The following is a 16,401-nucleotide window of genomic DNA, read 5'->3' as shown; positions in this document are numbered from 1 at the left end:
ATAATAATAATAATAATAATAATAATAATAATAATAATAATAATAGTTTTTATTTATATCTTCCCGCCTCTCCCAACGGATCGAGGCGGGATCACAACAGAGTTAAAAGCACTTGCAATATTACAACATTAATTACAATTAAAACCACAGCTAAAACCATAAAACATCAATCAAAACAGTACCTACAGAAGTGACAGATGTGCATTGTGTCCAGGTTATATAAGTGTCTTTTGTGCATTGGGACTCTGGTTGATGCCCTGTTATGTATATTCACAATTCACTAGCAGGGTTTTGTTGGGCCTCTGCTACTTAGTTACAGATGTATAAAGTTATGCACCATAAACTGTGGCCAAAAGCAGACGGGCCAAATAAAGTGCCTTCTGGGCACTTTGGGGGCATAGTGTTCAGATGATGCATCCCCCTGAAGTGGCCAGAAGCCATTCTGGGACTGGCTAATGTGGCCCAAAGCTGGCCTGAAAAGAAGTGGCAAAAAGTTTCTCTAAGGGCGCGTTCCCACTCGCTTATACACCGGTTTACAAAGCGAATCCAGGGTGTATCGTTCTCACTCAATCCCGAATTAACTCTAGAACAGTTCTAGATTTACCCTCTATCGTTCCCACAGCGATTCGAATTTGATTCGAATCCAAACATTTAAACCGGATCAGAAACCTATAAACCGGCGCAAAAAAATAGTAGGTTTTACCCCGGGTTATCCCTTGTGCTGATATAAGAATCGCTGTATTTAAATGGGAATGTTTCGGCGTCTGATTCGGATTCCACAGGATGGGAGGAACAGAGCGCGATGGGCTGGCTTGGGGGAGTCACCCTTTCTTTGTCCCCATCCGTTGTCGCCGCCGCCATCTTTCCCTCCCTTGCCCCTTTGTCCGCAGAGGTCTTTGTGATAAGAGGTAAGTGTGTTAAATGCATAGGCACTTAGGCGTTTAGGCCTCTTAAGAGCTTAAGCGCCTCCTCATTGGCTCTTTTAAAAAAACCCGCAAAATTTAATATGAATTAAAAACGTAGTGGGAACAGTCTACATCGATGCAAGTTACTCCAAAGTATTGTGACGTCATGATGACATCGCTTTGATTGACATGATATTCATAGCCAAAACAAGTGAATATGAACGAAAAATAACAAAACCGGTTTAAATATACATCGATTCATCCATGAATGGGAACGATACTGTGACAATTACAGTGAAACAAAATAAAACGTTACGTAAATGGAAACAATACAAATAAAGCGATTTGAAAAGCGGGATAACACTCGCTGTATTTTGAGTCGTTTTAAAACAAATTGCTGTATTTAAAATCGTTTTAAATTGCAAGTGGAAACGCCCCCTAGGACTGCAGCAGCTGGCTTCAGGACTGCGGCATCCGGTCGCTGGAGTCCTGGAGCGATCGCGACTGAAGATTGTTCCATTTGGCCCATCTGCTTTGCCTCTGTGATACAGAATCACAGCCAGTGTTATTAATAATTACTTTTTTATAAATGACATTAAGTTGTCATTGCTGCTCTTGTTATTGCACAATTATTAACATTTTTACTTTGAGGGCTGGGACTCAAAGAATGAGTGAGTTATTATATGTTCCTTCAAGTCATCTGTTGACTTATGGTGACTCCATGCATTTCATAGGGTTTAGGCAAGGAATAGTCAGAAGTGGTTTTGCCAGCTCTTTCCTCTATCCTACAGCACCTAATATTTGTTGGTGGTCTCCCATCCAAGAATTAATAAAGACTGACTCTACTTACCTTCCAAGATCAGAAGAGATCTGGTTTAGGGCATTTAGGCCAATCAAAGAATAACATGTTACTGATGTGTTTCAATACTTGTTAGTCATGTGTAGCAAATAGCTTGATGGTGTTGAAAAACTACATTTAATGTGTAAGATATTATTTTCAGAAGATGGAGTAATTATTCTAAGTTCTGTTCTCGGTTTAGAGAAGTAAACCAGTAAGACAATCTATGTTCTGTTCTCTCCACCCATCCTTGTACATTTCTGCACTACTTATTTCTTTCAGGGCTTTTTACTGATCATCAAACAAGAAGAAATAACCTGTCCAGCCTACACAATGTATTACTGCTTTGTTAGATTCTTGACTGATTCAATCTATCAGTAGATGGCAATGTGTTACTGTCAAGCTGTTGACCAAATCCTGCTGCATGTGGGCTGGTGACAGATGCCGTCTACCAGTGTCAGAAGCCTGTTCTCGATTAATTACACCTGACATTTGTTCTTCTCTGGCTGAATCACCATCCTGCACAGGTGTTGCACTCAGTGGTTGCTATCTCCACAGCCGGCAATCACCACAGTGCATTAGGAATAAACAGTGTTTTTCAAGAGCTTGGATTAATTAGGATGAGCATTAAAAATAGATGCATATTTGTTAATGCTCCAACGGAAGATGAAAAAGCATAGCATTAAACTCATTTTCCTGCCTCAAAGAGACACTTGACTCTCCACATTCCTTTATATTCTGCAACTAGACAAGATAATTGCTGCTAATTAATAGCTTCATAATAGCACATCCATGCTATTTTGAAACCAGTTGGATGCAGAACCAAGACTGGGGCTCTACTGTGCTTGGGCATGGTGCAAGAACATTTTGTAGAATCATCTTGTATAAGTGTGTATTAGTCTAATTATTTTTTAGGATTTCTTGTAATATTTTTATGCTAAAGTATTGCTTCAAACCCAGGCAGACAGAGCACACTACAAACCAGAAAAATTGCCTAGTATCTGATTAAATAAAAAGATCTTTACCTGCCTGTCAAAGGAGAGCAGAGAGTGGATCAGCCTAGTCTCCTGTGGAGGAGAATTCCACAGCCTAGGAGCAGCCACCAAGAAGGTCCTTTTACATGTTCTCATTAAGTCTGTAAGAAAGCCCTTCCTCAATGATCTTAACATTTTTCAGGCAGGCCCCTATATGGAGATAAAGTCTTCCAGATAGTCTGGACCCATGTCATGTAGAATTTTTAGAGTCCTAACTGGCATTTTGGATATTACCCAGAAATGAAGCAGTAGCCAGGAAGTAGTTGCAACAAGGGAGTTGCATGTTCTATGTAACCAGCCCAGGTCAACAATGTGTTTGGTACTCACAGCAGTTTCCAGACAGTTTCCAAAAGGCAAACATACATACAACAGGGATGTGTTATAGTAATCCAAATGAGATGGAATCAAGGCATGTGTCACTACAGATAGATCTCACATCTCCAGGAATGAATACAGCTGGTACATTAGGTTTAACTGTGTACTCCTTGCCTAAGAAAATCCTATGAAATTCATGGGTTGACAATGACTTGAAGGCACACTCTTGGTCTTTCTGAAATTTCAGCCTCCAGGCTCAGGATTGAGTCAAAAAGTATGACCATGCTACAAGCCTGAGATTTCAGTGGGAGTGTAACCCCCTCCAGCACAGGCTGAATCTCTATTTCTTCATCTTCCTTTTGGCTCATCAAGACCACCTCTTCTCTTCTCTGGATTAAGCTTCAATTTGTTCACCTCGATCTAACCAATTACAGTGGTACCTCGGGATACGAAATACCCAGGTTACGAAATTTCCGGGATACGAAAAAATCCCATAGGAAATAATTGTTCCGGGTTACGAATGTTTTTTCGGGTTACGAAAAAATTTTTGGTGCTTTTCGGCGCTATTTCACACGGAATCGCGGCTTTTCCCCATTAGCGCCTATGGCATTTCGGCTTACGAAGGCTTTTCGGGTTACGAAAGCGGCCGCGGAACGAATTAATTTCGTAACCCGAGGGAGCACTGTACTAACAGAAGACAAGTTTCATACCAAAACAGCTTCCTTGGAATTAAAAAAGAATGATAGAATTGGTATTGGTGACACTAAATCCCAAAATTCTGAATAACCTCTAGCAATGGTATCAGAACAACATGAGGGCCCTGAGGGAATGCACAGGCAAATGACAGCCTCACCACAATCTCTTTTACACAGGACAGAGCCTTGCTTTGTTGTGGTGAGCCATACATTAGTCCTTTTATCCACTCATCCCCTTCATTAGTCCCCTTCATCCATAGGCTGCATGTATTGAAATATATCCAATAACATAGGATAAGCAGGAGACAAGGTTACATACACATCTACATACAATACTCCTGATCTTGCTCACTTCAGAGCACTTTTATACTCCTTGTAAATATGGATGTAGTTAGCTGCTTGTTATTGACTGCACAGTGCCAGACAGCTTTTCTAGCTTGTTAGAGCAGCTCTTGATTATGTGTTGCCTAGCAGATAGGTAAACCAATAAATGAGCACATTTGGAGCTGTCTAGCTGAAATTCTCAAAGGAAACTTCAGAAGTCAAACCTTGATTTTTCCATCCAGGCTATTCAGTTTTATTGGGCAGAAGTATATTTCTTTTCTGTATATTTGATTTTCAGTGTTGGAAAGTCAAGTTGACTTTGTTGGGAAAAAATGGTATGTTTTCAAAGAATTTATATAATTTACCTTGGTGTATTTTTTTAAAAATCTGGTGCACAGAATCATAATAAATCTTGGCATCTTTTAATTACATTCTGAACTCCTTTTCTGCATTCCTGCTTTTGAAAAATATAAATTAAAATGAATCAGATTTAATTCCTGAGGAGATTAGAAAAATAAAATACTTAAAAGTAAAGCACTGCATGCAAAACTTGTTCATTATGTGTTCAGAAACCCAAACTGAATGCATAACTATGAATTTATTTTTTATTGACAACTTATAAAGTTTTGCTCCTTAACTTGCAGAAATTAAACAGGTGAAACTTCACCTGACACATACATGATGTCCTGGAGGGAAAAACCTGTCTGCTTTAATCTCTATATATTAAAGGCTGAGAAGACCTGGGTTAGAACAAACTTCACTCAGAGGAAATTGCCGCTGCTACATTAGCTACATAATTATATCTGCCTAACTGAAGTAACACTTTCTTTCTTGATTATCCCAGCCAACCTTAAGAGCCAGCAGCTGGATCAGGCAGAGATCTATTTAGCGTCCAGTGAAAGTTCAAGGAGAATGACATTTCCACCTTCCTCCTGCCAGTGAGAAAGACTGCAACAAGAACTAGCAACAGAGGTCTTGTCTGATTGTTGCAGCCTTGCTTAACTGGTGGAAGAGGAGTGTAAATATTACCCTCATTGTATCCTTATCAGAAGCTCAATGGACTTCCATCACTCAGTCAGGCTGCCGGCTCTTATGTTGCACTGCAGTGTCATTTACATAATTTATCAGTAAAACTATCTAATCTTACTGAATACAGAGCAGTTATGGATCTGTAACTAGAGTCTAAAACACACTGCAAAAATAATCCAGTTTGAGACTGCTTTAACTGCCCTGGCTCAGTGCTAAGGAATCCTGGGAATTGTAGTTTATTGTGGCATCAGAGCTCTCTGACAGAGAAGGCTAAACGTCTCACAAAACTACAGTTCCCAGAATTCCCTGGCACTGAACCAGGGCAGCTAAAGTGGTCTCAAACTGGATTATTTCTGAAGTGTGTGTTGGACCTAGATTGTGAATCTGTAACTGCTATACTGACTGCCAGCCAATAATAATAAGTGGTATTCAAAAATATGTAACATTTCATCATGTTGCAGACCCATAATAGTTCTTCATCAAGAAATCTGTAATAAAATACAGAGGTAATTGTTATAAAATTAAATATGTATCTAGAGTATATTTACTGAATCAATGGGCTATGTTTTCATTGATTCAATAGGTTTTCCCTAATTGTGACTAATAGACTATTAGTGAAAGCCTTCACCTTCACATTGGAAATCTATGGGGAGAAAGTGTTCCAAGACACCTGGAGACTGGAAAAACTCTGGACCAAGAAATCACATCTACTCTGCTCACTAACTTTCCTGCTACGCTGCAGAGAGACACATACCACACCACACTTTCTCACAGCAAAAATGACCTTGAAATCCCCACAGGCCAACTGTATCTACAACAGGATGGAACATGCTCTTTTACAGGCAAGAATACACACCACCTGAAAAGAACTGGCCAACATAGACAAGGAACTGCTATCACTCAGCATCAGTCAAAAGATGAACACCCAAGACTGGGACAAAATTGACAGCCTCACAGGAAAATGGAGAAAGATATGGCAGACCACACCGAAAGACAAAAACGAAAATTCAGCAAATGCCACAAGCACCAGCTGAAACCCTCACTGAATACATCACAAACTATCATCAATCTCACACAGCAGCAACTTTCAAAAGAGGAAACATCCATCCTGGCCAAAGGAGGCAACTTTGCAGTAACCACCACCAGAAACCCAGTTGAAGACATCATTGCCCAGGTTGAATCTGCCCTTCACCATCTCGCAGAGGAGGAAGTGGAAGAGATAACGAGGAGAAACAGCAAGGATTCTGCACAAGGCAAAACCACCTCCCAGCAACATATTATTTTATTTTAAATGTTTAACTGTTTTAATTGTTGATTGTTAAATAATATTTTAGTGTGGTAAGATTGGGGGGAGGGAATTAACGGGATGTATTTTAACTGTATGTTCTGCTTTATCTGATGTTGTGAGCCGCCTTGATCCTACGGGAAAGGCAGCATACAAATTAAATATTATTATTATTATTATTATAACCAAAAAAGAAAGAAATGCCATCAAGGACCTCAATTTGGACCCAGAAATCATCATTCTCCTAGCAGACAAAGGCAATGCCACAGTAATCATGGAAACAGAACAATGCAAATGAAAAATCAAGGAACTCCTGAATCCTGCAATATACAAAACTGAAATAAGACCCAGCCAACAAAATCACTAGGGGGAAAAACATCCTGATCAAAAACTCAATTCAGCCAGCCACAAGACAAAGATTGTGCAAATCTATGGCACATAGCCTGAAAAACCCACAAAAAACCATAGTTAAATTTAGGCTTAAATCTAGGTAGCATGTGTATGTATGTATGTATGTATGTGTGTATGTATGTCTGGGAGTGCTTCTTGATTCGTCGCTTCATCTGACTGCTCAGGTGAATGCGACGGTCAAGAGCACTTGTTACCAGCTTCGGCTGATTCGCCAGCTGCGCCCATATCTGGACCGGAGGGACCTAGAAACTGTGGTACATGCTCTGGTAACTTCGAGATTGGACTTCTGCAATGTACTCTACATGGGGCAACCCTTATACCAAACTCGGAAGTTTCAAATGGTACAGAATATGGCAGCCCGGCTGGTCACTGGTGTATCCAGGACCAGCCATATAACACCTGTACTTAAAGACCTTCACTGGCTGCCCGTTCGCTTCCGAGCTCAATATAAGGCGTTGGTTATTACCTATAAAGCCCTAAATGGCTTGGGCCCAGGATACCTAAAGGACCGCCTCTCCCCGTACAATCCGCCTCGCACCCTCAGAACATCTGGGCAGCAATTGCTGAAGGTGCCTGGGGCCAGGCTAGCTTCTACTTCTAGAAGGGCCTTTTCCATAGCTGCCCCAGCCCTTTGGAATACGCTGCCCACCGAGCTCCGCTCATCTACCACCCTGGCCCAATTTAGGAAGGATCTCAAGACCTTCCTATTTAAGCAGGCATTCCCCGATTAAGATCCTGTGGGCCTCCCCTCCTCTTCCGTGGCCATGAGGACGGGCGATGGGGCTTTTATTGCTGCTTTTAGTTTTATTGTTGTACTGATGTATTGGTGTTTTGTGTTTTTAACTTGTATTTGTGTGCACTCATTGCACTTTTGTAAGCCGCCCTGATCTTTCTGGAAGGGCGGGATAAAAATAAAGATTTTATTATTTATTATTATTTATTTCCAAGGTTTATATCCTCCTTTCTCTCACAGTGAGATTCAAAGTGGGTTACAATATATTTTGAAAAAAGACAGAACTAAAGCATAGATTACAAAAGTTAAAAAAGAATTAAATACTACCAACATTAAAACATAGATTAAAAACAACATAGTTAAAAACAGTAAAAAAAATAATTAAACATTAAAACAGCAGACCACATTACTCAAATAAAATCTGCCCGCCTGCCTGCCTAAATAAAAATGTCTTCAACTGCCGGAGAAAAGAGAGCCGGGAGGGGGCTGACTTGACCTCCCATGGCAAGGAGTTCCACAGTCTGGAAGCAGCCATGGAGAAGGCTCTCTTCCAAGTCCTCACCAACTGCACTTGTGAAAGTGGTGGGACTGAGAGAAAGCCCTGTCCTGCCAATCCTAGCACTTGGGCTGGCTTGTATAGGGAGATAGGATCCTTCAGATAGCCTGGACCCAAGCCATTTAGAGCTTTAAAGGTCAAAACCAGCACCTTGAATTCTTCCCAGAAACAGACAGGTTGCCAGTGTAGCTGTTTCAGCAGGATAGTGACATGATCCCTGTAACCAGCCGTTGTCAACAACCTGGCTGCAGCATTCTGCACCCGCTGCAATTTCTGAACAGTTTTCAAGGGCAGCCCCATGTAGAGAGTGTGTTATGGGATGCAATCAAAGCATGTGTCACTGTAGCCAAATCTGACTTCTCAAGGAATTGATGCAGCTGGCATTTTAACTGTGCAAATGCACTCCTGGCCATAGCCAAAAACTGGGCATCCAGGCTCAGAGTTGAGCCCAGGAGCACACCCAAGTTGCAAAGCTGAGATTTCCAGGGGAGTGTAGCCCCATCCATCACAGGTGTAGGGTTTTGAGCCATGTATTACCACTCTGGAGACCAGGGTTTGAATCTTTACTCTGCCATGGAAACCCACTGTGTGGTCTTGGACAAGTCACACACTCTCAGCCTCAGAAGCAAATCTTGCCAAGAAACCCCATAAATCAGAAACAACTTGTAGGCACACAACAACAGTTCCATATTCACCCACTGATTTTGCTGTGCTTTTTCTAAACTTTTCAAATCCTTTAATATTTGCTCAGAGATCTAGATTCATAGTTTTTGTAACACCTGAGAAATAAATTTAGATTAGACTTGAAAGGAAATATTGGAAATGCATTAAAATTTCAGGATGCAGATGTTCCATTTCTTTTCAGAGTCTAAGGATACGGCTATATTTTTAACAATTGGAGCTATCTTTTTCTATTCAGTATTATTATGTAGGTTGGAGTTTGTTTTATAAACATGTTGGATAACAATAGTAATGGTTGGATAACATCTTTGAAACAATTTAAGTGTGTGTATATCTCTAAGTGAATATGGCTATGATATTTGTTATAGAAATATATTTACATTTTATAATAATTATAAATTATATAATTTTATATTTAGTGGGAGAGCCAGTGTGGTGTCATAGTTTGAGTGCGGGAGAACAGTTCTGGAGATCAGGGTTGATTTCATGGCTGGATGCCTTGTTCTGACCCAGAGGGAATGGCTCACACTGGAAACTTGCAGAGCAAAGGGTGATTTAATTCATTGTAAGGCTGGTATAAAGTTGTTTCAATGCTGAACTTGCCATGTGTTGTCCAAACAGTTCTCTCCAAACCTGGGGATTGTCCAGACTAATCACTGTCTGAATGTGTGGGGAACATGTTATTATTATTTTTGGGTTATAATCCTGCCTCGATCCACCTGGGAGCGGCGGGAAAATATTATATTGTTGTTGTTGTTGTTGTTGTTGTTATTTGGCCTGTGCAGATACAGACTGAATATTTTTTTATTTTGCACAAGCAAGACTATAATTTCCTCTTGGTGTTCTAGTTGATACTTTCAAATCTATGGAAGAAAAAACATGCCCAACTGAGCATTTCTTAGGATAAGTCTTTTGAATGATGTATTTCTTTATTTACAGTACATAGCTTAAGTCCTAAACAGCTTCTCTACCTTCACTTTCTGAACTGTATTGCATCTTTAAAATCTACATAAAACATGTCTCTTGGGGGAACATTAGATATGTTGGTAGATGTTACACCCTAAGAGAAGTGTGAGCACTGTTGTCCAGAAGTGTTGGAAACTACTACTTTTATCTTTCCCAGCCAGTATGACTGTTATACACACACACACACACACACACACACACACACACACACACACACACAGGGGGAGAGAGAAAAAAAGAAAGAGAGATCCTTGATATCTTGCATCTATATAGAAGACAGCCTTGTGTTCTATATAGTGGACAAAATCAGTGTCAGTCCCAGGAGAGTATTATGGTGTCTTAGCAATTGAGCTCATGCATGGGCTATTCTTTCTCCCTCTCTTTGTTAAGAGGTAGAGTTAGAAGCAATTGCTAAAGGATAACCATAAATGCAATACCTGCTCAAACATAATGACTATTGAATTTTGAGGTGGCGGGAGAAGGAATGTCAAGGAACCTTTTGTTATCTCTTACATGTAATCTTTGCTTAAAAGAAAATAATAGCAATTCAAGGAGCCAAAACAGAAACTCATCAGTCTTCTAGGACAAGTTAAATTATTCTGAGTAATAGGTTGTCTAAATTCTTAAGAGATCACAGAAGGCAGGACCAAATAATCCTTTCACAATAGATAATTTAAAGGGGTTTCCCAAGACCCATGCCTTAAACTAGGTATAGCATGCTTATTTGTAAAATAGACAGTAGAACAAAGAGCAAAATGACAAAAGCTTCAAGTAAGTGTTAAAACAAATCAAATTCTACAAATGATTTTGTGAAATTGGAACTCAGACTTGCAAGACATATAGTGCACAGCTGGTCAGCTGGTGGTGAGTTTCTCCTGCTAGCTCAAAACTTGGGTGGGTTATAGACCGCCATGAAAGTATGTGCAGAGCGTGTACTAGGGTTAGGAAGGGGCGGTGCGCATACAAAATGGCGGTGGCCTTCAGACGGCTGCGCCCAGCAACGCAAGGAGCTGCCACGGGGTGTCCTTGGGGCTTGAAGCCCCAAGGACACCCCTTTCCAGGCTGTGAAGAAGCGGCTTTTTGCCGCTTCCCCGCAGCCTGCAAAGCAGCGGATCGGGGCCTTGGAGGCTGCTCTAACAAGCTAGAAAAGCTTGCCGGCCCCGATACACCCAAAGGGGCAGTCTGTAACGCGCCTTGGTTATACTAAAAGGATCCACAACAATGGCCCGTTCTAGACGGGCCTTTAATACGCCCCCGTCACATGCTAGGTGTTGGCTGAGGTCCTAGTGATGGGGGTGTAAAAATGGCAGTGCCCTATACACATGGGCGCCACCATTTTTACGTGCAGGATGCTTAGCGTCTGCACGTCCCCCTGCGCTTACAATGTCACAAGTGCACCATTTGTGCACTCGTGCATCGCAAGTGCGACGCAAAAAGAAGCCGCTTTTTGTGGCTTCTTTTTCCACAGCTGGGAAGCCGGAAATGGAGGCGGCTTTTTGAGTGGTCTGTAAACCGCCAATATTTATAAAAAGCAATATGCCTGTTTTATATCAGTTTCTTGGCAATGATTTAGGACCTATCTGCACCGACATGTGGAAACTAAGAGGAGACCATGTCCTAGAGCACTGATGTCGAACCTTTTTAGGTTTGCGTGCCAGGGGGTGGGGCTTCTGCCCGCTCGGGATGGGGCTGTGTGTAGGGGCGGGCCCTCTGGCCCAGGGGGTGTGGCTTACACCCTCCATGGGTGGAGCTAAAGGGCGGGGCTCCTCCCCTGCCTTTTTCCCGGGCCCCAGCTGTCTCTCAGAGACAGCTGGGCGTCAGCAAAGGCCCGTGAGGGAGCAGAGCCATGGGCACATCCCCAGTCCTCCTCTTCCCGGATCTTTCTTTGCCCTAAAGGGCTCTCTAGAGCCCTTTGGGGATTAGGAAAGGCAAAAAGGGAAGAAGAGGAATGGGCAGGCCCTCTCTCTTCCTCTCTCTTCCTCCCCCATCTGGGGCACTTGGAGGGCAGGAAGGGTAAGTGGGGAAGGAAGGAGATGGGCAGGGTCCCTGCCTCCCTCCCCACAGACCTTTCCCTGTTTCCAGCTGTCTCTCCAGAGACAGTTGGAGGCCGGCAAAGCTCCTTGGGAAGGAGCAACTGGCATGCGCCAGTCGCTCCTCCTCTCCCCGCCCTTTTCCCAGCCTCTAGCTCTCTTGAAGAGGCAGCTGGAGGCCAGGAGAATGCTGCGAGGAGGAGCCAGAGGCGTGCTCCTCTGGCTCCTTCTCTGGAGCGCCATTTTCTGGCTTCCAGCTGTCTCCGAGAGACAGCTGGAGACCAGGAAAAGGCAGGGAGGGGGAGGAATAGGCACACGCGTGCCTCTTCTGCCTTCTCCCTCGCCCCGTGCCCAAGGAAATGGCCCAAAGTGCCACTTCCGGCACGCGTCGCATAGGTTCGCCATCACTGTCCTAGAGATTTCATTAAATTATAACTATAATCTAAATTTAGGAGCCAGAGATTACCAAACACTGTAAAAAGGTTTTACAGTTCTCATTAACAAATAATAAAAATAAAACAGAACTCACTGAAAGGGAACATGAATTGCTGTGCAGTTAGTCATGCTATTCTGAGTTAGTATGGAAAACAAATTAACATAATATGAGAACTTGACTGTCAATTGTATTATGTCATCTTTCACATACTTCAGAGATTGTGTGGGTGTATATGTGCTTATAGGGCTTGCAATCTAATGCCTCAAATGTTCCTGGTTTTGGAAGTATGTATATCATTGGAATCTTAATCGAATCCTCAAAATGCAGAAGAAGCCATTTGATGTTAATAATAATAAATAAAAGTTTTATTTGTATACCGCACCTTCCTTAGATCAGGGCGGTTTATGCCCAACAGTCTGAAATATTTCTTCAGAATTTTACAACATGAAGTAAAAGGTCTGAAGAGAAAGCTAAAGAAAAATAGAGGAAGACTGAAACCACTTGGAAGATGCCATTAAGAACAAAAAAGGAGAATATGTATTGCTTAGGGAAATTGTTTTAAAGAAGCAAAATCGATTCATATCTGGGATTATCAGTTAATATGTATTGTATTTAAGATGAGACATTGCTCACTGCTCCCATCAGTAGAAAAAGGTTTGATTTGAATTATAAGAAATTGTTCCCTTGATAAACAGATTCCACTGTTTGTATCTTTTTTTAATTTTATCCTCTGATACACATGAATGTTCTTTTAAAAAAAGAGGCCATGGTATAAAATGGCATTGATAGTGTTAAAATAGTTTGCACTTTTAACTATAAATCCATACTACCACCATACTGGCTGAACTCTTGTCTTAGATTAAATGAAAAAATGAACTGTTCTTTTAGAAGCCTATTCCTTTTCTCACAAGTCTCACTCCTATAATTTTTGTTTATTCTGTAGGCTATGGTCACACGGTGCCTTTGTCTGATGGAGGAAAGGCCTTCTGCATCATCTATTCTGTCATTGGAATCCCTTTTACACTGCTCTTCCTGACAGCAGTGGTACAGCGCATCATAGTCTATGTCACCAGGCGGCCTGTCCTGTATTTCCACATTCGTTGGGGTTTCTCAAAGCAGATAGTTGCCATCATCCATGCAGTGATCCTGGGCTTTGTTACTGTCTCCTGCTTCTTCTTTATCCCAGCTGTGATATTTTCTGTCCTTGAAGATGATTGGAACTTCCTAGAATCTTTTTACTTTTGCTTCATTTCTCTGAGCACCATTGGCCTTGGTGACTACGTTCCAGGAGAAGGTTACAACCAAAGGTTCAGAGAGTTATATAAAATAGGAATTACATGTGAGTATCAAAGTAATCAGTACAAAAAAGAAAAGAGTTTTTCACAGTCCATTTGCTGAGAAATTCAAAGTAAACACCTGGCTGCCCAGTCACAAAGATTTTATTTATTTATTTAATGAAATATTTATATCTTGTCTTTCATCCAGAGATCTCAGGTTAGTGGACAGTAAAACCAATCAAATGAATTTAAAATAGTATAAATGATTAAAATAGTGTTAAAAGGCTAAAACATATTAAACAATTAACACATTAAAAGACAAATTTAAAGGGTTAAAATAATTTAAAATGAATTGAAACCATGTGCATGGGAGAATTTTTGTAAAATCAAATAGGCACTGAAAGCATTCATGAACAACTTGGTGCCTAAACAGCAACCATGTAGAGAAGGCCCTGTCCCATGTCCTCACACAGCATAGTGCTCTGGCTGATGGGACACAGAAGAAGGCCCCTCTAAAATGTGATACTTTTAGTATGGAGGAAGCAGGAACTGAATCCAGTTGATAGACCCAACTCAAGTAGACCTTTTGCATGTAAACAGTTATGTAAATCCTGTTGATTCAGTGAATTTACTCCAACTGTCAATAGGATTCAGGCACTTGAGTTTTTTCCTCCCTTCCTCAGGCTAACCAATGAGAATGGTTTTTTGGTTCAGAAAGCCACACTTTACACAATACATTTAGGGTTCAGTTAAGTGGCAACTTTTTAATGGGATTTTTGATAAGATGAAATAAATTCGGAGAGGCTACTGTATTAATGGTTACTTGCTGTTTAATTAAATGGAATGTTGAAATATAGAGGGAATATACCTCTGAACACCAGATGCTGGAGTCTTAATAGCCTTGAATATAGGTTTCCTGGAGGCATATGCTTATCCATTGTAAAATAATAATAATAATAAATAATAAATTTATTATTTTTATACCACCCTTCCATAGATCAGGGCGGTTCACAGCAAATATCAATAAAACAATTAAGAATACATAAAAACACCCCTCTCTCACTGACCCCTCCCCCCTGGTAAAAAGCCACCACAGCGGCAAGACAGTCCTCCGCAGTTCTGGGGAGCTTCTTCCGAGGTGACATGGGGGGGGCAGCGGCAGAAGTAGTCCTCCACCAGCTCTCAGGCAGTCCCCGATGTTGCTGGGTCTGCCTGATGGCTCCCTCTGAGGCCGAGATGACAGTTGAAGAGGGAGGGGCCTCTTCCTTCAGGCAGTCCCCGATGTTGCTGGGTCTGCCTGATGGCTCCCTCTGAGCACGAGATGACAGTTGAAGAGGGAGGGGCCTCTTCCTTCAGGCAGTCCCCGAGGTTTGCTGGGTCCGGCCTGATGGCTCCCTCTGAGGCCGAGATGACATTTTAAGAGGGAGGGGGCCTCTTCCTTCAGGCAGTCCCCCGATGTTGCTGGGTCTGCTGATGGCTCCCTCTGAGGCCAGATGACAGTTTTGAAGAGGGAGGGGCCTCTTTCCTTCAGGCAGTCCCCCCGATGTTGCTGGGGTCTGCCTGATGGCTCCCTCTGAGACCAGATGAACAGTTGAAGAGGGAGGGCCCTCTTTCCTTTCGGAGTCCCCGATGTTGGCTGGGTCTGCCCTGATGCTCCTCTGAGGCCGAGATGACAGTGGAAGAGGGAGGGGTGGGCCCTCTTCTTCAGGCATCCCCGATAGACTGACTGACCAGTAAATATTAGCCCATAGAGTTGCTCTTACAGTCCGGTGTTTCACCCCATTGGCCAAAAGGAGACACATATAGATAGCCCTTCTTCTTCAGTCCAGTTCTGTCATGCAGGCCTAACTAAAAATGGGACAAGCTAATAGAGGTCAGATTGAGACACAAGTTTCTACTGCTGGTAGAAATTCTGTTCTCTGGCAGAACTGCTGTGCTCTAAGATCTGCTAGCCAAGAGCAAAAAAAGGCAGAGAAGGAACAAAGCAAGAAGTAATTGATTTTATGTCAGATCCAAACCTCTTCCCCAATGATACAACAGAGTGCTGACTAAAATATGGCAAGGGATGGGGTAGACCTAAGTGTCTTTAACAGCACACACTTTTGACTGAGAGAGGATGGACTTCAGCTGAACTCATGTTTTGGCTCAACTGACCCTTCGGTATCTTTACCATTAGGACTGCATGGAAGTTTAGGAGTCCTATTTTCAAGGAGGAAGGCTCACAAAAGTTCGGGCCCTCTTGTCAGTGACCTCCTCCTTGCTTATTTTCAAGAATAACCTGCTCCCTCTGCTAGTACTATCTAATAGCTAATCCACATGTAACTATTCAATGAGTTAAACAGCAAACAGAGTTTTCTTTTAACATGAAAAAGCAGCTTTTAACAGAGAGAGCATGGTGGGCAGTAGTTTGAGTACTAGATTAAGGCCCTGTCTGCAGGAGACATATAAAATGCCCTCCCCCATCCTCTCAGTCAGAGAGGGGATGACACTCGGTATGAAAGGTAATTTGCATTCAAATGCAAGTAGAAATAGGTACCACTTTGGTGGGAAGGTAACAAAGTTTTTTTGTAACGTGTTGGCCACATGATCACAGGGTAGTCTCGTGAACACGGTCTCTTTGGCCTAGTAATGGAGATGAGCACCGTCCCCTATGGTTGGACACGACTTGACAACCTTGTCATGGGAATATCTTACCATTACCTTTTACCAGGAAGACTTCTTCAGCAAGTCTTATATGCATAGGAAAGGGGACAATGCAATTTAATGTCAAAACATGCAGGGAACATGATAGACAGTTCCAAGATCTTGTAGATTTACCTGGATCTAGTAATGGATTTGTAGGATGTTATGATTAGCCTGTTTTTTGAAATCCATGGCTAAGTATGA

The 16,401-nt window shown here is 42.0% G+C and overlaps 1 protein-coding gene across 1 annotated transcript in view; it reads left to right on the top strand.

Moving 5' to 3' along the window:
• The window catches only part of KCNK1 (potassium two pore domain channel subfamily K member 1), a 50,785-nt gene extending 37,128 nt beyond the window's left edge, over positions 1–13,657 (top strand). The window contains exon 2 of the mRNA XM_042446993.1: positions 13,182–13,657. Within this exon, the coding sequence (XP_042302927.1) occupies positions 13,182–13,636 (455 nt within the window). The 3' untranslated portion in view covers positions 13,637–13,657. The remainder of the gene's footprint in view (positions 1–13,181) is intronic.
• Positions 13,658–16,401: the final 2,744 nt, after the last annotated feature.

Source organism: Sceloporus undulatus, chromosome 1 (assembly GCF_019175285.1).
Source record: "Sceloporus undulatus isolate JIND9_A2432 ecotype Alabama chromosome 1, SceUnd_v1.1, whole genome shotgun sequence".
Classification (NCBI taxonomy): domain Eukaryota; kingdom Metazoa; phylum Chordata; class Lepidosauria; order Squamata; family Phrynosomatidae; genus Sceloporus; species Sceloporus undulatus.
This window is presented reverse-complemented; position numbering and strand designations above follow the sequence as displayed.